General features: G+C 34.3%; 2 protein-coding genes across 3 annotated transcripts; both read left to right on the top strand.

The window, feature by feature from the left end:
- Positions 1-259: 259 nt before the first annotated feature.
- LOC132271374 (uncharacterized) lies at positions 260-10561 on the top strand. Its single transcript, XM_059772725.1, has 5 exons — positions 260-781; positions 1236-1429; positions 4879-5194; positions 6753-6836; positions 9978-10561. The coding sequence occupies exons 1-5, from the start codon at positions 686-688 to the stop codon at positions 10011-10013; spliced, it is 726 nt and encodes a 241-aa protein (XP_059628708.1). The 5' UTR covers positions 260-685; the 3' UTR covers positions 10014-10561.
- A 7697-nt stretch (positions 10562-18258) lies between these two features.
- LOC132271373 (E3 ubiquitin-protein ligase SIRP1-like) lies at positions 18259-20926 on the top strand. 2 transcript variants are annotated; one of them, XM_059772723.1, is made up of 2 exons: positions 18259-18418; positions 19481-20926. In XM_059772723.1, the coding sequence occupies exon 2, from the start codon at positions 19516-19518 to the stop codon at positions 20680-20682; it is 1167 nt and encodes a 388-aa protein (XP_059628706.1). In that variant the 5' UTR covers positions 18259-18418; positions 19481-19515; the 3' UTR covers positions 20683-20926. The 2 variants fall into 2 exon arrangements, with proteins under 2 accessions (XP_059628706.1, XP_059628707.1); XM_059772724.1 differs by having other exon boundaries at positions 18270-18446.
- The last annotated feature ends 1559 nt before the right edge of the window (positions 20927-22485 follow it).

Below are 22485 nucleotides of genomic sequence, written 5' to 3'. Positions count from 1 at the left end.
TTTAAAAATAAAAATAATATAAGAATTTGAATAATAAAATTTTATAATTGAAATTTAATGTAGTTTTTTTTTTCAAGAAAGTAACTTCTTCTTCTTTTTTCTTTTTTTTTGTAAGAAAATTTTGTGTGAAATTAGGATGGCTATGAAAATTTTTTTTCTCACAAAAATTTTATTTTTTTATCTTCCAAATTTTTATATATATATTTTTCTTCCATACAACCAAACTAAACTCAAGGAATTTGGTTCCACAAAAGGCGTTCCTTTCTTCTCAAAATTTTAAAACAAAAAACACAAATCAGCCTTCCTTTCCTCTCCTTCCCCTTTTTATATTCTTTCCATTTCCTTCACTCCAACAATAAGAAAAGAAAGGAAACAGAGGGAAACGTCTCTTCTTGCTCCTTCACTTGCCCAAATCTCCAATTCACAATTTCACACTGAAGCACCAGAGAATTTGAATTGCGACGTTATGATGAAACCACCGTTTTTGAATTAGCTACAAATTCCACTCGAAATGTAGACCTCCTCTTTCCTTCCCCTCTCTCTCTATCTTTATCTCTCTACATATACATACACATATACATATACATATATATAAATATATATTTGTATATGTATTTCCTGTTTAATTATTAATTCGTGGGTTGGGATTTGTTCGAATTTGGGGCAATTGGAAAATTTCTGGTATATGATGCTTTGTTCTGCATTGAGGAGTCACATACAGTCGTGGATTCGTGATTATGATAGGATTCAATCTTTCGCTGTGATTCTCATTTACATTCAGGTGCGTATTGCGTCACTTCTCGTTTTCTAGTTACACACGCATTGTATTTGTGTATACTAGATTAGAAAATGTGGACTGGATCGATACACACTTTCTTTTCTCAATCACAGTACTTTATTCCAAAACCTAGGGTTTCATTGTACGTGGGTTTGAAGAATTATGAGAATTTGATTTCGAGATCAGGGTTTCCAATATTTTTCTATTAATTTTCATGTTGATGATATTAGAATCAGCCCATCAGAAGGTTTTCCAATTGTTATGAAGCTATGTTTGGGAGCATGGAATCGAATTTGAACTAAATTTTCTCAAATTCCATTTCCAAGCTGTCATGCCAATAATTGAACTGATTTTTCTCCAATTCCATGCTTCCAAACGCTAGTTGTTTTTTTGGGTTATTATTATTATTATTTTCTTGTATGCAATATGTGGTTAATATGCATATTGGTTGTTTAAGATTGGTTGTACATTGATTGGATCGCTGGGAGCACTGTTCAATGGCGTGTTGCTGATTAATTTGGGGATTGCATTGTTTGCTCTCGTAGCAATTGAGAGTAGCAGTCAGAGCCTTGGCCGGACATATGCTGTTCTTCTTTTCTGTGCCATATTTCTAGACATCTTCTGGTTCATTCTCTTCACTCATGAAATCTGGTGCGTTTTGCTTATTTGCTCGCGAAATCTGGTGTTACTATATTATTTTGTTAATGAAAGAAATAAACAGCCAAAGAGCTACTATATAACCATAGATGACTTAGTATTGGGACAATAAAACCCTGTCCATATCCTTCAAAACAGTTTGCGTAAAGAACCACTAAAAGCTTGCCTAAAATTTCATTATTGCAGAAGTATACAGTAGTGACATGGTGTTAGATGAAGATGAAAAAAAGTGATTTTGTCCAGAGTGACTCATGAAAGGGTCTATCACATGTTTTTTTTTTTTACTTATTTTGATAAGGATGATCTATCACATGTTATTGACTGCATAGTGACATCTTCAAAATGCTGTTTGTCATTTTAGTTTATTGTCGAAGATGGAACTTATTTTAGTTATGTCATAAGCAAATTTTACATTGGGCTTGTTTTCGTTGTGTGTGTAGGGAGATTTTGCTTGTTTATGGGAAAAAAATATTCAAGATGTATGCTATATAAGCCTTTGTATGTGTCACGTGGAATGAAAGATTTTTCTTTTTTCTTTTGATAAGTCATATGGAATGAAAGATATAAATCATATTATAATGTTCTGATCTTACAAACAATATTATCAGATCAGAACAAGGTCACAACTATGGAAGCCCAATCCTTGCAGAAGTACCCTCCAAGCGTCCTGAGCATGAGCTCCCACTGAGAGTGCCCTCCATGCTTCAAGAGCATTCTTAGTGGACTTCAACATAATCCACTGAACACCACAAATAGAAAAAAATCAAGCTCCATACGTCTCTGGCTACAAAACAATGCAAGAGAAGATGATCCATGGACTCCTCATCTCTCTTACACATGCTACACTAATTGCCCATGATTTGCTGCCTCTGCCTCAGATTATCAATAGTCAAAATCTTCCCCAAAGCGACCGTCCACCCAAAGAAAGCCACCCTAGGAAGGGGCTCCGGCCAAGGAAAGAAAATGGAAAGTCTTTAATGTCTAGTCGTAAGCTTATGAATTGGCACCTCTATGATCTTAAAATTTTGCTTGTTTCACTCCCTTCAAAAATATTTTATAAGAGATAAGTGTACCGCTTGCCAAGCTAGGGAACTCCTGTAGCATCACAATCCCCCACCTAACAATCAAAAAGCTTCTTTTATTGATTGAGGCATCAAACAAAACACTCTAAATAAGAAAAACAACATGCAAATAGAAATCCCTAGCCGCCAATTTTTTTTTGGCTCTCCTTTCTTTTTCTTTTTTTTTTTTTTTTTTTTTTTTTTTTGATAAGTTTTGGCTCTCCTATACATACAACACCAGTTTACTCTCATCTTGTTCGCCTCTCCAAATTATTAGTTAGAATGGCCTCTAGAATTGCTGTCCAAATAAACAAAGAGACTTTAGAAAGCACTGACTTTCCAAATATTCTTCCAAGGAACCTGGAACCCTTCCTGCCACCTACACTTTCCAAAAAGATTTCACATCAGACCTACTCCCTTATTTGGCGCCATCACATAACATCTCGAATATACCCACAAACTATTTATTTATTTTGATAAATAAACATACCCACAAATTAATGAATCATAAAGGAGCTAAATGAAGGCTTCCAGACTCCATTTCCCAACCCAAAGAGGCCACAAGAGCTGAGGTTCCCTAGTGACTCCTCCAACCAAAAATGTAACATGGTCCTCCACAAAAGCGACTTGTCTGCAGCAATCCAAAGGAAATCCAGGAAGATAACTTTCAAGAGAATATCATAATGTAAACTGTCTGTTAAAACCTCATCCTGCTATCGTTACCCGCTGTGAAGCCCACATACTTGAAAATTACTTCAGTTTGTTTAATCCCCTACCAAGGTCCAAGCCCATAGGATTTTGTAACCTCCCTTAAAGTCCACTGTTTATTCCCATTCCTAAAGTTAGGTTTCACTACCTTACACAAATAATCATCTTCCACTGTATACCTTTACAACCACTTGTTTGATGAACTTGATTGAGTTGCTGCAGACTCCTCAATCCTACGGTTCCTATCCCATGCCTTATTAGTATTCAAAGCGGCAAGTACATATTTGAATTCCTTTCCCATACACGCCCACTGCAAATCCCTCTAAAGAGTCTCTAGTTTCTTCACTAGGACCAGAACAGAGGCAGGAGTGGTTTAGATGGACATGAAATATGTGGGCAGACTCAAAAGGGTACTGATAATAGGAGTTAGTTTTCCTCTTAGACAATTACTGCATTTCCATTTCATTGGTTCTCCCAACAGTGTGAGTTTTCTCCATTTAGACGAGTACAATTTCTTCTGTTTTGTTGGTCGCCTCTCAAACCTATTTGCCACCAAATCCTAAGTTGAAGTTGATTTGAGGAAACACAAAGAGGTAACACTTAAAATTAAGGGAAAGGAAAAGAAGGGATTTTAGTAATATAACATGCAACAAAAATAAGGATTTAAGAGTTTTAGTGAAAGATGATGAAATTAGAGAAAAGGTGAAAAAACTACTTTGAGAAGTTGCCTGAAAATTATTCAAGAAGCTTAGGTTTGTAATAATATATTAGCCCTGGGGAGATTAGAAAGAACAATTTTTTTTCTTCGTATAACCAACATGTGCAAGGTAAACATGCAATGAGGAAGATGAAAACAGGAAGAGCTTTAAGAGCACATGACATTCCTATTAAGGCTGAAGTGTTTAGGAGATGCTGACATGTCTTGAGTGACGAAGCTATTTATGATGTAATATTAAGTTAATAACTAAGAGAATTACAGATGGGTGATGCAAAAGTATTTGGGCAAATTACATTGACCTCCCCTCTATTTAAGCTAAATTACACAACCTTCCCCCTGTTTTTAATAATGTCCTGTCCTATCAAAGACCGCGGTGGAAGTCCGTTAACAGAACATACGAATTTAATATATTAAATTTACTGGCTAGATGACTTTTTAATTTAAAATCACAGTTTAAATATATAACATATATATAGAGGGTCTCTCTCTCTATACATATGTATACACACACACATATCTAAATGAAAACCTTGATTGTAGAAGAATTTAAAGGAAGGTACATTAGGTTGAAACACCCTACCCAGGTTTGCTGTAATATTAAAAGTTTGAATGTCAGATGTGACGTGAGAATACAGGTTTGAATTTGAGGGCCTCAGTTTCTGCAACTAATGCATCTTTATCGAGTGTACCTCTCAGCATCGTGCAACTATTGGCATTTATATTAGGTTGAAGCAAACGATCATCCAAACATGATAAATCTATATACTGTTCCGGTTGACATTCTGTCCAACAGAACCTGGATATATATTTTTTAATTATGTTCATAGTATCCACGTAATGATATGGTCAACTGAATGTTTCTGTTTTCGCAATGTCTTTATCTAATTTTATCGAACATGTGATTATGATTGTTGTAGTAAATTTTCATTTTTTTGAAACTTTGTTCGTGTATGCAGGAACATTTCACCCGACACATATGGAACCTTTGTTATGATTTCAGTGAAACTGGCTTTAGCAATGCAAATTATTGGGTTCGTTGTGAGATTGTCATCTTCATTCTTATGGGTTCAGATGTACAGACTGGGTGTTTCATATATAGACAGTTCAGCTCCTCGAGAAGCAGATTTTGATTTGAGAAATAGTTTTCTAAATCCTGTAGCTCCCTCTGCAGTTAGGATTACCTCTGATTGTGATGACGTATTAGGAGGCTCTATATATGATCCGGTATATTACTCATCTCTGTTTGAAGATGGTCGAGGAAATGGATATAGGGTATGGTATTCCAGTCACATTTGATTGCACAACCATTTAAGTTTGTTTTGATGCCTTTTGTGTTAAAATTTTTGTCATCATTTATGCGGACAAAATCTGGTCATGCTGTTAAGTACTTTCAACTTCATTTATCATAGCATTACCAACTCACAATCGAATTAATTTCTTAATTCCTTTTCCGTTAAACATTGCTCGTTGACCCACTGTTTGCTAGGCTGTTTAATTGGCCAGCTTTGCCAGAAATGGAAAAGTTTGACCTATTATATTCTCTATCTTTGGCAAAATAGATGGGGAAATTAAATGGAAACATCATTTTTTAATCATGGAAACTCTGAAAAGTGGCTACCTGGTGATCTGATATGATTGACTGATTGAGACTTGACCAATTTAATGTGTTACAGTTATAGTGGAATTGTTTATTTATTTTTCTACATTTTTATGTTCTTATGAATAAAGGGTAGATTAGTCTTTTCTTCTGCTTTTAGTTAGTCAGTTTATTAGGGATTCATTATACTCTGTAATTTTTATGCATTTGTCTGCATCTTAATAAGATTAACTTCTCTCTTCCTTTTCTTCTCACCTCCTCTTTATTATTGATCAAAGATTAACAATTGAAATGTCGGGGCAAATAATAATAGATTAGAATAATGGAATAATGAGATCAACTTTTTTGAGAAATATATGACTGCACTATAAATTACTAGTGAGGTTTTTTCTTTAGTTTATTTATTTTTATTTTTTTTCTTCCTTGAATGTGTCAGTCTATTTCTTATGGTCAAAGGTGTATCAAGTTGAAAAGGTAATTTGACCTGAATTTCTCTTACATTTAAGTAATTCTATGAAGCTCTCCAAGTTAGACAATGTTCTCTCTTCCACCTCCTAATCATGTAGAGCTGCTAAAAACCATTATGGAAAATGAAAAATCCAAGTAAACTCAATAAAGATAATTGAAACAATCGCGTTTTCTCTCCAAATAATTGTTAGGGGTTCATCAAAACTGTGGACTTCCCTAACAACTTTATACATGAGTTACCCACACAAATTCTAAAAGAATGGAATTAAGAAGGAAACTAAGCTAATGTTGTTCTTTGGCAAATGAAGATTTAGCCATGCAATTATAATTTCCTTGTATGGTCCATCATGTATTAGTTTAATTTTTATTTAGGGTGTGTGAAAGGAGTTCAGTCAGCTTAACAGTGAACCTTTGTTATTGGGCTCTCCCTGATCAGTTTTACCCTTTTAGGATCACATACCCATCTTCCATGCTGTATATGTTTTTGCAGTCTTCATCTTATACTCTGTAATTATCAAATTGTGTATGATTGTAATTTGTATCTAAAGCTATCTTCTGCTTTGATGTAAATAATTGAAATTAGGTAGTTTATTATTCAACATGTTCTCTTTGTGTGTGTGTGTGTGGGCGTGCACGTCTTGATTCTTTTTCAAACTTCTATATCTATATTCTATACATGCATGCACACACACATATAATTATATCCATATTTATTTATACGTTTCTCTATATCTATTTCACTACAGTATTTCTATCTGTTTTTAGGATCGCAATCAGGGAATTGGCAAGGGTGGATCATCTATTTCTGAAGCCTCTCAGCTGAAGCTGTCCATTGGCGGATCTTTTCAGGTTATAAGATGCTAATGTTATCTTTTTATCTCTATGAACTCGTAATTATAGTGGCAGTCCTAAGGATTATGAAATAAGTATTTTGTGTTTCTGCACAAGAATCTCATGCCAAATGTAACTCTATTTAAACATAAGGGTCAAATGGCCGGTTATTTTGAAGTTCCCTTGGATAAAAGAACATGGCTTTTCTGTCGTACAAATATCAACATGCATTTTGATGCTTGAGTGACTATTCATGTATTTTTTTTTGCATCTTGATGGGGCACCCTTATGTTAGAAGGGGCTTGTTCCACATCAGATCTGAATGGGGAAGGAATTGGGCATATTTAAGGGACATGCAGCACCTACCCAACAACTTAGGTTTTTGGGTCAGAGGGCAAGTGTCCGACCCATTACAAGTGTTTTTTTTTCTGACCTAGTCCTTGATCTGGTGTAATGCAAGTGCCCACTTGGGTGGAGTCTAGATTGTTACTGAGTCTTCCCGTTGTTATGATGTTAGGGGGGACCTGTAGGCAGGGTGGTCCGACCACAACGAGGGTGTTGTGAGTTTAGGTGGGGGAGAATGTTAGAGGGGGTTTGCCCCACATTGGATCCCCAAGATAGCGGCTAGAAGGGATTTTGTGGGCACTCCCTGCCCTTCGTTCCAATCCCTTTTGGATACAAAAGACCCATGTCCTTGGTGCTGCTTGAGCCCGCGCTTGCTAACCTCCCCCGCACACAGGTCTTTGCCATATCTTTTGGACTTTGCTGGATGAGAAGGACTTGGGCATATATGGGTGAGTATGCAGTACTATCCAACAACTTAAGCTTTTGGGTCAGAGGGCAAGTGTCTGCCCGTTACACGTGCCATGTGGTGAAAGAATCTGGGTTCAGGACTTGGGGCATATATGGGTGAGTATGCAGTACTATCCAACAACTTAAGCTTTTGGGTCAGAGGGCAAGTGTCTGCCCGTTACACGTGCCATGTGGTGAAAGAATCTGGGTTCAGGACTTGGTTGGTCGATGTTAATTTTGAAATACCCTTTCTATGGAATTGATTTTGTAGGAATTGCATTTAAGGAAGGTGGGAGTTGGAAGGTGCAACCGAAATCAAATTTAACTGATGATAATTAATTTTCCCATGTGACACAAAGTTCTTGCTATTTAAGGAAGCTATTAGTGAGCACTAGTGTAACACCTTTGGAAATCAAATAGATGACAGAAAGAATATTGGAATATTCCTTTGAAAATTGTAGTAGTTCAAATTAGTAACAGTTAATACTCAAAATATTTGGTTTGAGAAGGCATATTCATTCTGGAAGCCTAAAACTGAGACTTTGGGTCTCACACCACTAAATAAGACAGTTTTCCCAAAGCAAAAGTGTCCATGGTAGTTCAAGGCTCCTAGTTCCTTTCAGCAGCCTAATCTTTTAATTCATCGGGGTTGAGGGAGTTGACTTTAAGCAGCCTAATATTTTTAATTCATCGGAGTTGTGTTTTTGTGATTTTAGTTTTCTTCGCAGCGACACGACCTTACCATAGGAGGAGATTCTAAAGGATTTTTTTTGTGTGATTTCTAAATCACTATTTTTCTCCTTTTCTTCTCCTCTTCAAATCACTGTTTGCAGGTTACTGTCTACAGCTCTAGAACAGCCCCTATTTCATCACCAAATCCTACCCTATTTAGCTCTAATCAATACCAACCCCTTTGCCCTTCCTTTAGCCTTCAATTTAAAGCCCAGACACCTTATTTAATATTTAGTTGCTGTCCAGAAATTTCCATTGTCCTATTGCCTTGTAAATCAGTGTAACTAACATCTTCTCCATACCCAAAAAGACTAACAACCTCTTTTATCTCCAAACACTGCACCTTTCTTCTACCCCTTAAAACCTGGTACCACAACATTTTCTCCTTCAACACACCATACAATTGGTTAGGTAGCATCTTTTTAAGTTTCCTGAAGCTCTCCTACGTTACATTCCCAATAGCAATTCTAAGCATGTTATCCAACAAATTTCCTTTTCTGTGAAGCACCTTTACGAGCGTATGCTGTGCCAAATGAATCTTGTGCATTTTTTCTTTTTGTTGATTGTGATGCCCTGAAATCTAGATGGACGCTACTGGAGATTATCCATCTTTATATGGAGTGCAAAAGGACACAACTGAGGAAGCACTGTACAGACAGACAAACTTTTTGGACTAGCTAGTTAAAATAGATTCCAATATGGAATAGTCATGGCCGCTGAGTTTTTTCTTCTTCTGTAGGATCATGTTGATGTAAGATAAGGGAAGGAATTCCCTGAAGGGACATAAGTGTAACTTAATTTTGCCATACTTCAATTACAATCCTCATTTACTAGTGGTCACATTTCCTTTTAAAATTTCTGCAAATTTGAGGTAAGTTTTATTCTCTTATCATTACCCATGCTGTTCTTATTTCATGTTGGGTTAATGATGTTGGTTGGAACTTTTGGTTCTATCCAGTGGTCAGTTTTCTTAGTGACCCTTCTTGTATGCAGAACCAAATTTAGCTTAATTGCACGCTAATAGTGTGCTATTTTGTGGATTGCTCCTTTTTCCATGAAAAAACACGTGCCAAAGTCTTTTTATTCAATCAGGTCTGAGAAGCCTGCTCATGGCTTTCCTTTCGCTTGCTTTGCTCTCTTGCTGCTTCTGTATCAGATTATTTCCCCACTTTCCCTCTTCCCCTTGACTTGTATTATGTACACGTGGTACATTTCAATTGACCAATTAGTGATGGTATGCTCATTACCAATGCCAACTCACCAATTTGTTATATGTGAAATATAGTGCAGATGTACTGGTTGACTAGTACATGAGCCGTTGTAGCACAATGGTAAACTTGCTCGCAAAGCATCCAATGTGAGGCAGGGTTGTCAAGGGTTCGATTTATTATTGCCAACTGTCAAATTTATAATTAATATATGTGTATCCAAATTTTGGTTTCAGAGCTTTACGTGCTTAAATGGTGTAAATCAAGTGTCAGTGAAAATATGTCCAATGTATATGAAGCTTTCATTAGATTACTAATGCTAGTAGCTTGCTCAGATTGTTTTACCTTTTCAATTATCATTAGTTCTTTTGACTGGTTTCCAAACTAAAAGGATACTCACCCAAAAAGGAATTTTCCGTACTTGCAGGATAGCAATTCAGTGGGTGAGCACCAGAGCGTTTGAAGGGAGTACATCATCTGTGAAGTCTTTTTGGTTCAATCTGCTCCCCCATCTTTTTGTCTGGAGGATCATATCTTTACTCAATTTGGATGGGTTGTGTATGGGAACGAGCTTTGTACAGTTATACATTTATAGCATTCTTTCCAGGATAAAAGATGCTGATATCAGAGTGAAAAAGAGAAGTGCATCTTGTTATACCTTTAGGGATTCACTATATGTGATGGCGTTATCTCAGTCTGGTAATGTGGCAGTTGCAAGGATATTTTGCTGGCTAGGCCTATCAAAGATATGGATCGGATTTCTGCCTAACATGCAGGTCAGTTAGGAGATGGTTGCACTTTCTTGGATATGCCATTGCATTGGCATGTTACCTGCAAGCAATCAGAGCAGTTTGGTTCATAATTGGTTATGATTAGCTGGGTTGGATTTAGTATGAATTGGCAAGGCCATCCTGGTTCTAGATCCCAGGTTAGTTTGTTCTTTTTGGGCCAAAAAAAAAGATGATTGGTAAACTTTTTGCAATGCAAAGTAGATTTGATATGTTATTCGAATGTCTGAATCCAGTTTTGTAACAGTTAATGGAAATGCATTAAATTAAAGAAACATGAGAACCTTGTATACTGACTAGATACATGGAATCAAGAACTTCCTGTGTCATGACCGAGCGTTCGTTTCCTCGAGAAGGATGCTCATGATGTTCTCACACACACACACACACACACACACACATGCAATCTCAAAACTTGAAATAAGCAAGCATGGCAGACCCCTGGGAGGATCTTTTACTAGACATTTACTAGAAGCATAACAATAACCTGATGTGGTGTTGCTTATTAGGCAATTTGACTCTTATGCTCACTTGGGCTTCTAGGAAATGTGAGGGGAAGGAAAAGAAGAAGAAGGAAAATGAGGGGAGAATCCGTTTGTGAAAATTGCTCTAGGTCTTTTCCCCAAAAAATGTAAATTTAGATTGACACCCAATGAGGTTTGCTTAAATTACAGGTAGATGGTAAGTTTGTGAAAATCTAGAGAAACACTTCCTATCAGTGTTTCAATTGCCGTTTTCTCAGTAGCTAAACGTTGATAAAAGCCTCTAGGTTCTCTTTTCTGCATTACCAAATTCATTGAAGCTCGGTAACTACCATTCATTAGTGGATTAGCTACTGAGAAAATGGCGAAAGGGGAATGGAGTTCATTCTTTTGTTGGAATTTGGTGAGGGCTTCGAGGCACAAAGTTTGGAGGTGGTGGCTGGAGCATACAGAGTTTGCTAATCAGATTAGATTACATACATATAAATAGTATAGGGGAGAGGGGGGTGATTGAAATCTGGTTTTGTTTGTTGGAGACGTAGATTTTGATGCTTGATCTTGTATTAATGTCAGGTGGAAGGGAAAAATTGTCATTTTACAAATAATATTAATTTCATAGTAATTCAGACAACGGCGAGGCCGAGGGTGGTGGTAGGTATTGTGTACTAAGCCTCTGCAGATGTTTCTGTAGGTTTTGACAAACTCATCAGGCAGACTTCAGGCAGGGTAAGAAGTGTCATCAAGTCCTTAATGTTAGTGCCTGAAGACTTCCAGCCACCAGAAATATTTCATGGGAGAGGGAAATGGTTATTACTAGGAAGAAATGTGTCTGCTCCACTGTTGGGAAAGCATATTCATTTTTTTTTTTGCAATTATAATGGTAATATTAGACATCAAAAATTTAGGCTCTATACTGTAAGTCAGGTTATTATAAATGCACAAGTGAAATGATTTTGATTTTACAGTACTTTTGGGGAGATATTACTGAACTGCAGGCTTTGGTATTTTAAAATGGACCGTGTTATTCTGACCGAAACACGTGTCAGAGCCGAAAGTTTTAGCACCATTGGATGGTTTGACATGAGATCCCCTTGGATTCCAAATATATGCAGGTTAAATCATCCAATGGCTGAGAATGTATAGGTATAGGAAATAGTTTAAGAATGATCAAATCAACAATGAACAGTTAGTCAATAATAATATCGATTTTGAGTTTTTATCATTTTTTTTTTTTAAAAAAAAAAAAAAAATTGATTTGAATTAATGAACTTACACTTCGTTTAATGTGTAAAGTCTGTCATCACCATCCTTCCCTGGCCACAATGTTTAAAGCCTTTAGGACTTCTAATTTGGTACTAAAATTTTTGTGTTCAGTTTTTTAATCCAATCAAACAAAATTATGATGGTGAAAGAGAATTCGTTTGGAGGGAGAGAGAGAGAGAGAGAGAGAGTTTTTTATTAGATATTTTTTTTTAAAAATTTTAATCCTTAGTGGTGCCATTAGATTCGATGAGAAACTTAAGATGGGTCGGTGATATTTTTATATTTTTGAGATGATTAATGCTAACGATGCCAGCTTAAAAAAAATATATGAGCAGTGTTACATAAACCGATGAGTTAAATAATTTTTTTTGGTCCAATGTTATTGATTGGATAGATACAATAAATATAAAAAAGTGAGGTTCTTATTTTTTAAAAAAATTTGCATATGTGACGAATCCAAGGCGTTCGGTGAAAAAATTTGTTCTAACTCAGCCTAAAATACATTTAAAAAAAAACTCAATTAAGAAAATGTTAAGAAATTGGTTTTTTGGGAATTATAATAAACAGTGTCTAACGAGAACAAGTCTCTGGTATATGGATATTTTTGTCCTTTTCGCAACAAGAACACTTCGTAGATAAAAATTGTTGGTCAATCGTTAGTTTCTAAGTTGATCAACTTTTCAAGTTAGAAAAATAATTGGTCTCTGATTATTATATCCTTGTTCAAAGGAAGAAAGAGGGAGGGAGGAAAGCAGACCAGAAAATAAAAGTGAATTTTTTAAATAATTTCAGTGGGACAATAGTGAGATTTTATTGATATATATCTCAAAATGTGTATGGTATAATACTTTTAAAAAAACATATTTTGGTCCACTGGAATTATTAATACGTTCGTGTCGGGAGGGAAGATAGGAAAGATAACAATTTTTTTTTTGTTCTAGATCGGAGATAAGAAGAAAAATGATAAAAGGATGAATGAGCCTAGACATCTTTAATCATTTTTATCTCTTCCAATATACAAAATAAAGAAAGAAAGATAAGTACAACTATTATAAAAGTTTTAAAATATAATATTATTTTTTATAAATATTATTTTTTATAAATATTATATAACTCTAAATATGAGTTTAATAGTAAAAATAATTTAAAATTTTTTTTTCCTTCTCTCGAACAAAGTAAGTAGTCAGTTTATTCTCTTCTCTTCCATTTAAAGGACAAAAAAAGAAAAAAGGAACGATACAGTTTATTCTCTAAAGATGATTTATTCATTCATTCTTTTCTCACTTTTATCTAATTTTCTTCTTTCGTGTTGAACGGAACATAAGTAAAAGGGAAAATTTATTATTTTTAATTGTGTTTTTTAATAATGGGAAGAAAAAGACTTGAAAAATTGGATGATGAAAATTTTTCGGTAATTCCTTGGTGCATGTGAAACAGAGAGATTATATGTATCTAGTGACGAATTAGGAAATGTTCTAAAATGTCTGACACTACTATCATCAAATAAATAAAATAAAAATTCATTTTGAAAGTAAATAAAAACGAAACGAAATGAGTATTGAGAGGTGTTTGAATGTAGTAAAAGATCCAACTTAAATAACAAGAACTTTCAAATAGTTGGGAATACATTTTTCTCCCCAAGAAAATTAGGTAGCTTTTTGCTTCTTTCTTTTCTCTGGCTCTCTCTCAACAACCAGTCAGTGGAAAATATATGCCCTTTCCTTTTTGTACTTTCCTTTTTGTACTTTTGTCTCCCCCTTTCCTCCTTAATGGCCCAACCAAACATGCATCTAATATCATTATTGCCATGAAATTGTTGGTAAAGGCAGGCCTGCGAATGATTGAATTTTGGGTTTGATGATCTCGGTTAGGGGTGATATTGCGTATTGCCGTGTCATGTCCATGTCGATATGATTACGACACAAATACGATTATGATTGATACGAATATAACACGAAAAGACACGTTTAATCATGTCTAAGACCCTTAATACGAATATGATACCATTATTACACGCGTAACATGACACGAAACATATAACCTGTTTAATAAATTAGACAAGAATTGACATAACACGAAAAGACATGTTTAAATTATTTTTTACACGAATACGACATGTTTATTTTACAGGTTTAATTAAATAGGTCATTTTTTATACGAACACGTTTACACGTTTCGTTAGTGAGTCAATCTGTGTCGACCCAAAATCCCTTATCTCATGTTGTGTTAGCATGTCGTGTCAAATATTGCCAGCCTAATCTTGGCCAATCACAATTCAACACTAATATAAATATTTTAATTTTATTTATATTTTTACTTATATATCAAGTTATATAATAATTTCTCATTTACCACGCATAAATTATTCAAATCTATTGCATAAATTAAAAAGAAAATTGAATTTTGTCCAGTTCACATTTTCATACATTTTCATAATGTTCATGTTGAAAGACAATATTATAATAGAGGAAAGAGAAAGATGAACTGCACAATATATTAAGTGGAACAAAGCAGCAGAGTACTCTTCACAAGTCAATTCAAAGCATCAATGGGTATATAATATTATTGGCTGTAAAATTAGTTGGTGAAATATCTAAAATAGTACGACTTGTCTTTTTTTTTTTTTTAATTTGTCAGAATAAAAAAAAATTAATCTAAAATATTTCAGAATCATTTTTAATTTTATTTTTTATTGATCGTTTTTCAAAAAAATTAGCACAAGCGGCTGCACAAGTCAATTTTTTTTTTTGCGATACACAAGTCAATTGAAAAATCCATTTACCAAACTTATTTTACTATAATTTTCTTTTAGTAAATTGCATTGACATTTCCGAGATTTTGATTAATGTTTTTCAAATGCGAGTCAACGACCTTTTTAACAATGACACCACTTGTGGTTTCAAATATCATATTTATCCCTAATTACTTAATTTAATTAATTTATAAAATATCAGTCCTGCTAATTGATGAAACTACCATTATCATTAAGCATATTTTTCTACCCTAATCTAACTTCTTCTTTTTTTAATTCATTTTAGTACCTAGCCACCGACACTCCCTTTTGCTCTTCCCGATCTCTCTCATTCCCCTTTTTCTTACTACGTTATAAGTGTGGATTGATCATGATTATTTTCAATTTTTTTTTTTCTACGGTGGTGGTGGTTAATAGTAGTGTACTAATTTGGCTTTTAAATATATATTAATTTTTATTTTTATGTTGTGGTATAAGTATTGTTATACATAACCTATATCTATATATATAAGAGATGAAGATGTTAATTTGGTCCATTAAATTTAATTAGGAGGTTAAATTTATAATTTTATGAGTTAAATAGAGTTATTGAAAAGTCAGAGGGTTAAAAGGTATTTTCATATGATTTCAGTGTAAAAAAAATCATGGACTCTCCGCCATTTTCATTGTTAAATAGAGTGGTGCAATTTACCCATTTTCTTTATTGTGATTGAGAATATAATGTAATCTAAATGATGGTCATGTAAAAAAATTATTCTGTGAAAGACAATGTATGAAGAAAATAAAAAATTATTACATTATTTTGCATTTGTGAAAAACTCCCAAAACTTCAAAAAAAAAAAAAAAAAAATCTTTCAACTATAATAGAATTGGAAATAACTCATTTTTTGTTATTTAAATGTTAAAAAATAGTAACAAAATTACATAATTGTCCTTTATTGTGAAACCAAAAAAAAAAAAAAAAAACCATATTTAAATATTATTCTAAATGTAATGTTGAAATAATTTGACCCATTTTCTTTTATTCAAGTTCCAAAAATGGATCCCTTATATTTTGTCCAAGAGTAATTTGATCCACAAGAAGATAATTTGTGGATTTTTACAAAAGTATGTTGGGTTATTTGTCAATTTATAAAGAAAAATAAAATGCCAATTTACAATATTCTCCTTCATTTTGGTGATTGAAAATGACAAGTAATTGACAACAAACACCATTAATGATTTCTCTCTCCAAAAGCTGTGTCCCCACCACCACATATGACAACCATACATAGCCAGAAAAATTTAATTTAATTTCAGGGTTTTTATTTATTTAACCAAAACAATGGTATATATGTGTGCCATGTGGGTGTAAAAGGGTGAGAGAGAGAGAGATAATGGCAATCAATATGTGCTGACGTGGCAAAGTTAGGACCTATAGAATCCTGTCCCAAAGTAAAGATGGTCAACACTTCACTTGATCCACTAATCTCTCTCTCTTTCTCTCTCTCTCACTTGCCTCGTTTTGCTTTTTCTTTTTCTTTTTCTTTTTCTTTTGTTCTCTAAAAAACAAACAAATTTTGGAATTCCTCTTATCTGAATCTTTATTTAATGGAAATAATGTTACAAAATTATTGAGTTAAAAGCTTGTAGAAGAAATAAATTATATATTTTTTATAATAATAAAAAGAGTCTTTATTGAACACTAATAGTATGATCCCTATGGAGATGGAAGTGTTCGATTTTGATAGGAATGATATTGTGGGTGGTTGGGTGTGTGCGTGCATTAATTTTTTAAGGGAAAAAAGTTGCATTACCATGTTACACATGGTTTGATTGTAAAAATCTAACTCAAAATATTGTAAGGATAAATGCAACTTACCTCCTTTAAAGTTTGTTAATATTCTACGTGGACTCATCTTAATTTCATAATCTTATTTACCTCTTGTGAGGTTGTGATTTATGTAACAGACCTTCTTTCTTTTTTTTTTTTTTTTAAGGGCATTTGATGGAGATAATATGTTGATGTCAGTAGGAATGGAGCCAGCATATGCCTAGTGGGGTACATGCCCCCTGGCATGGACATACCCTATATAATATATAAGAAATTTTAAAATTATTTATATATATATAGAAATTTGTATATTATGCCCCTAAAAAAAAATTAAGTTCCCAAAATTCTCTTTAACCTTTTTTTTTTTTTTTTTTCCCCTCCTCATTTACTCTTTAAATTTCTTTAATTTCCTTTTGGAAAAGTCAGATTTTCCTTATTTAATCATACTCTAATTCATTTCTTTCAAAATTCTGTCATTTTTGTTTTCCTCCTTCTACTTCTAAATTTTTTTTTATTTTTATGTTTTTTATTGGTACTTTGCCCCCTTCTAGCTCCCCCTGGATGTCAGCAAAAAATGGATAGAAGGTTAGTTTGCCGTTTTAATGCCTAAAATGACCGCAAATATTTTATGATCAAAACGGTAAAATAACGTATTATCATTATCAAGTTAGATGACCGTCATTACATGAGAGATAAGTGGAATTATAAAACAATAAATGATTTATATGAAATATTGACAAACCTCAAAGAAGATAAAATTTTTTTTTCCTTGTTTAATTTAAGATAATATTTAATTTAAAACTTCTATAACAGTGATTTCTTTTTGAACCGATGAAAATTTAGAAAGAATCTAATTTTTTTTTTACTTCATTTCTACCTACGGAACCCAACTTAAAATTTATAATAACTATTATATCGAGACCATTTTTGACATTAGTAAGAAATCAAATAAATTTCTGGACTCAATGGTAAGAGGGGCTCGTAACTCTTTTAAGTACTCGTTTTATAGCTTTGCTCACACAAAAATTATATTAACTAGAATTATTTTGTCAAATTAAATTAAATCAAATCAAGAAAAAGAGAGCTTAAAAGATTGATTCATTTGTGTGACACTTTAAACAAAATTTGATGACTATTTAGTTTTTAAATAATTAGACGTGAGTCTCAATTTTTGTCCACAATTTAAAAATAAAAAATAAAAAAATAATTCAACTTCAATGAATTGTACCTCCTTATATGTTTATACGTAGTATATAACAAATACAGTACAAATCCATGTGCATGTTGGAGAATATAGAGGAGAGGAAGCAAAGAAAAAGGAGGATAACGCGTATTTGGTTGTCCCACCTTCTTTCTCAGAAACTTCCCTCTATATTCAAACTTTTTTGGTTTTTATTCTCTAAATTTAGAAGATGGGACACTTTTATTATAATAAAATTATGTGAAATGACATTATTGTCCTCCATTCAATTGTGAAAAATCAAATATAAGAAGCATTTATGTCATTAATTTTTTATTTATTTATAAAAAAGTGCATTTATAAAATATGTATAAAAAATGATACATTATTAGTATTATATATAAATAATTATATATATATATATATATTAAGGAATTACTATTATTTTGTGATGTGCTCACAAATGAGATGAGGGGATGAGGGAACCAGACCCAACCCCTAAAAACACAAACCCACAGAATATTTTTCCAAAACTACTTTCTCTCTCTAAAATCTGGAACAGAATCTTCCCATCCTGCGAGAGAGTGGTGGTAATTTTTTTCTGACTTCCAATTCTTGGTATACGGTTTGAATTTTGAATCATATGAGTTTGATCAATTTACGTTTCTTAATTGTTCTATCATTCTTGTTTTTTAATTGTTATGTAAAAATTGACATCTCTTTGCAACCTTCCAGACTCTTCTATTGATTGATTGCTCACCCTTCTATTTCTCCTCCTCACCTACCTATATATTGTACAAAAATACACACACATATATATATTATATATACTCACGCATATATTTGTGTTCCGCGAAAATTTCAATTCATTCTGTGTGTTTGGATCTGCAATTTTGTGGGCTTCAAATTTTTTTTTTTTTTTTTGGGTTCTGAGATTGTTGGCTTATTTGATTTTCCAAATTGTAGAGCTGTTCAGGTAAACATAGTGAACATAGTTTGTTTGTGTGTTTTTTTAGCTGCAATTTGTTTAGAATTTTATTCTGGTCTGGATCTATAATATCTGTATGTATATGTATATTGATGTTTGATCCATCAATTGGGAAAAAAAATTAGAATATACTCTCATTTTAAACCTATATTCCTGTTCCTGGACAATTTTCTTTATTTTAGTTAAGATCTAAGTTTCCTGCAGACTTAATCGGTATGTTTCAACTTTGTTTCCTTTATATGTATATATGAAGGATTCATAAATTCCTAACCTGTTTGTTCTTGTTTCCCAATCAATAAACAATTTCAAAATTTTATTTGTTCTCTTGTTTCTGTGTTGATGGTCGGGGAGGACGGATGAAAACGATTGTTTATTTAGATCTGTGTAAATTTACCACCCAAAAATTGCTTGATTCTTGGCTAGAGACTGTTGTGTTTGTTAATTTGTTTGCTGTTGATGATGAATTGGTAAATTTGGCCCCCCCCCCCCCCCCCCAAAAAAAAAGAAAAATATATATTTCTCGAGGATGTGTATTGATGATGAATTAGTAAATTTGCTAAAAAAATAGATAAATTCTTTCTGATGAATTGTAATTTCGTATCCGGAGGCTGTTAGTAAAATTGTTTTGTTATTGATGTTGAATTAGAATTGTTTGTTGTGACAGAACAAAGGGGGAAGGGTTGAAAGGACAGAGAAACAATGGAGGAAACTGAGGGGGTGTCGAGGTACTGGTGTCACATGTGCTCTCAGATTGTGAACCCCATAATGGAAATTGAGGCGGTCAAGTGCCCCATATGTGAGAGCGGGTTTGTCGAAGAAATGGACAGCAGCCCCTCCAGAAGAGATCACCCTGACCTTGGAGGATCCAATTCTGACAGAGCCCTCTCCCTTTGGGCCCCTATCTTGCTCGGTATGATGAGCAATCCTCGTCGCAGGCGAAGACTCAGGCGTCTAGAATTTGATGATGATGCCGAGGACGACGATGACAATGACAACAATCGCCACCGTGAGGGAGAGACTGAACTAGACCGCGAACTTGAATCAATCATCAGGAGAAGGAGAAGAAGCTCAGCCACTATTCTCCAGCTCCTGCAAGGGATTCGAGCTGGAATGCTGTCTGAATCAGAGAATACTGACGGTGATGGGGAGAGGAACAATGGAGAGAGGAACAATGGGGAGAGGAATAATAGGGAGAACAGGGACAGAGAGCGAGTGATTGTAATTAATCCTTTCAATCAGACTATCATTGTTCAAGGTTCATATGATTCGAATCAGTCCCAAAACCAGAATCGAGATCCTATTGGGTCGTTGGGCGACTATTTTATAGGTCCTGGTTTAGATTTGTTGCTGCAACATTTGGCAGAGAATGATCCAAACAGGTATGGAACTCCGCCAGCACAGAAAGAGGCAGTCGAAGCACTGCCCACTGTGAAAATTGAGGAGAATTTACAGTGTTCAGTTTGTTTAGATGATTTTGAAGTTGGTACTGAGGCGAAGGAGATGCCGTGTAAGCATAAATTCCACAGTGGGTGTATTCTGCCGTGGCTGGAGCTTCACAGTTCATGTCCGGTTTGCAGGCATCAGTTACCTTCTGATGAATCCAAGCTCCACTCGGATGTGTCCAGGAATAGTAGTAACAATGGTGGGGAGAGTAACAACAATGACCCAATCGGTGTTGGTGTTGAAGAAGGAGACGGGGATGGGAGGAATGGGAATGGTAGATGGTTTCCGGTGCCGTTACCATGGCCTTTTAGTAGTTTGTTTTCTTCCTCAGGAAGTGAGAATTCCTCTTCAACGGTGCCTTCATCTTCATCAGCACCGTCAACAAATGCACCCGGAAGTTCTTCGCATACCGATGAGAATTGAGTTTGGTTTCATTTGTTTAATTATCAGCTACTTGTGCTCTATAATGCTTGGATGTTCTCTTGCATCACTTCTGTACATAAAGTGTTTCACTTGCTGAATCATAATCTTGCAAGAACAAGTTGTGTTATCGTTATCCCATGTTCATACTTAATATGGGGGATACATTTTCTTGTTAGAAGAATTACTCCTACTTCTACCTCCCTTTTATTTTGTATAATAATTTTCCTTCTGGGATTTTCTTTTATGTTGGATTTCATGTTTTTTTATTTTCAGGTCTAAATTTATGATTTTGCTAGACTGACTCACAAGGACTCTATCTGATAGCTATTTGCAGGATCTATAATCATGCATATGTTTAAATGGTGCTGAATTGACTCAAAGAATTGGGCATCACATGTTCAAGGCATGGATTTATGTGATAGCTTTTTTAGAGCTCGACATGCATTTTTCAGTCCTCTCCATGGCACAGCTGAATTTGGAACAATTAGTAGTCTTGACAAGTTTTGATTCTGGATTGTCCTGGTTATAATCTCCACCTATGCAGTTTACGGTTCTATGCCTTGTTTTGTTTGTTCGATCTGCTTGACCGCGCTGCAAAGTCGGATTATCCAGCACCATGATCCATTGAAAGCCAACAAAGCAATCACAACAATACATGGTTCACCCAAATTCATGCTACATCCATGGATGAGATGAGAAGAGATCATACAACACCATGATCCATTGAAAGCCAACAAAGCAATCACACACAAATACAAGAAATTCATGGTTCACCCAAATTCAGGCTACATCCATGGATTAGATGAGAAGAGATTATATTATGATTCGTAAAGATATTACACGTCTTTTCACCACGTACTAATACCAAAACCATGTACACGTCTTTTCACCACGTACTATTCCCATCTCCTCGCCGGTGTATTTCCTACTCAACTAATCCATTGCCAATCCCATTTCTCACTCAACTAATCCACCGGCAATCCCATTTCTCTTTCTTTCTTCATTGGTGAAAGGGAACATTTCGTTCTTTCCTCATTGGTGAGAGGGATCGTCGAGAAAGCTCCTTCACATGCAAGACATGGTTGGATTTGAGGGTATTAGAGTTTGATTTGCATAGTTGATACTCGGTGTTTTATGATATAAGCATATTTGGGACAAAATGGTCTCATGGTTTGCAGGTTAATTCATGCATCCTAGGGATTTAACTGGTTCAGTAAGAATTTTCAGTTTAAAATTTGCGTATAGATTCATGTGTTATTTGAAATTGTTGATTGGTTTTTTTATTTGTGTCAACAACGTATTTATTGCATAAACGATGAAATGGCACGGGAAGCATCCGGATTCCTTGGATCATTTAGCTATTGTCAGTTTAATATCAATTCTTTATAATGTTAAAAATTATTGTGTTTTTTGGTGAAAACAGTCCCATTCTGGTGAAAACAGTCCCATTCTGGTGAAAACAGTCCCATACAATTTTGAGAAACTTTTCAAAAACTGCTTCACCAACTATGTTCTTTCTATCACCTTTTATCCAGAAACCAGAATAGTTTCCAGAAAACGATATCAAACACCAGAAACCAGAACAGTTTCCAGAAAACGATATCAAACAAACACGAAAATTCCTTGGTCATAAATCAAGATATTATTGAAAATTATATGGAGATATTGAAGCTTCCTCACATTCATCCTAGCATTCAAAGCCTGCACTAGTGATTGTTCTGGGCAAGAGTGATGATATATATATATATATATATATAGATTTGCTTTCAAAATTATATTCACTGGCCGAGGTTCTAATGCCCT

The sequence above is a fragment of the Cornus florida genome, unplaced genomic scaffold, assembly GCF_030987335.1.
Source record: "Cornus florida cultivar Cherokee Brave unplaced genomic scaffold, ASM3098733v1 CherokeeBrave_3.0.0_Hap2_Chr08, whole genome shotgun sequence".
NCBI lineage: Eukaryota > Viridiplantae > Streptophyta > Magnoliopsida > Cornales > Cornaceae > Cornus > Cornus florida.
The sequence above is the reverse complement of the archived record's forward strand: the minus strand, read 5'-3'. Positions and strand labels throughout refer to the sequence as shown.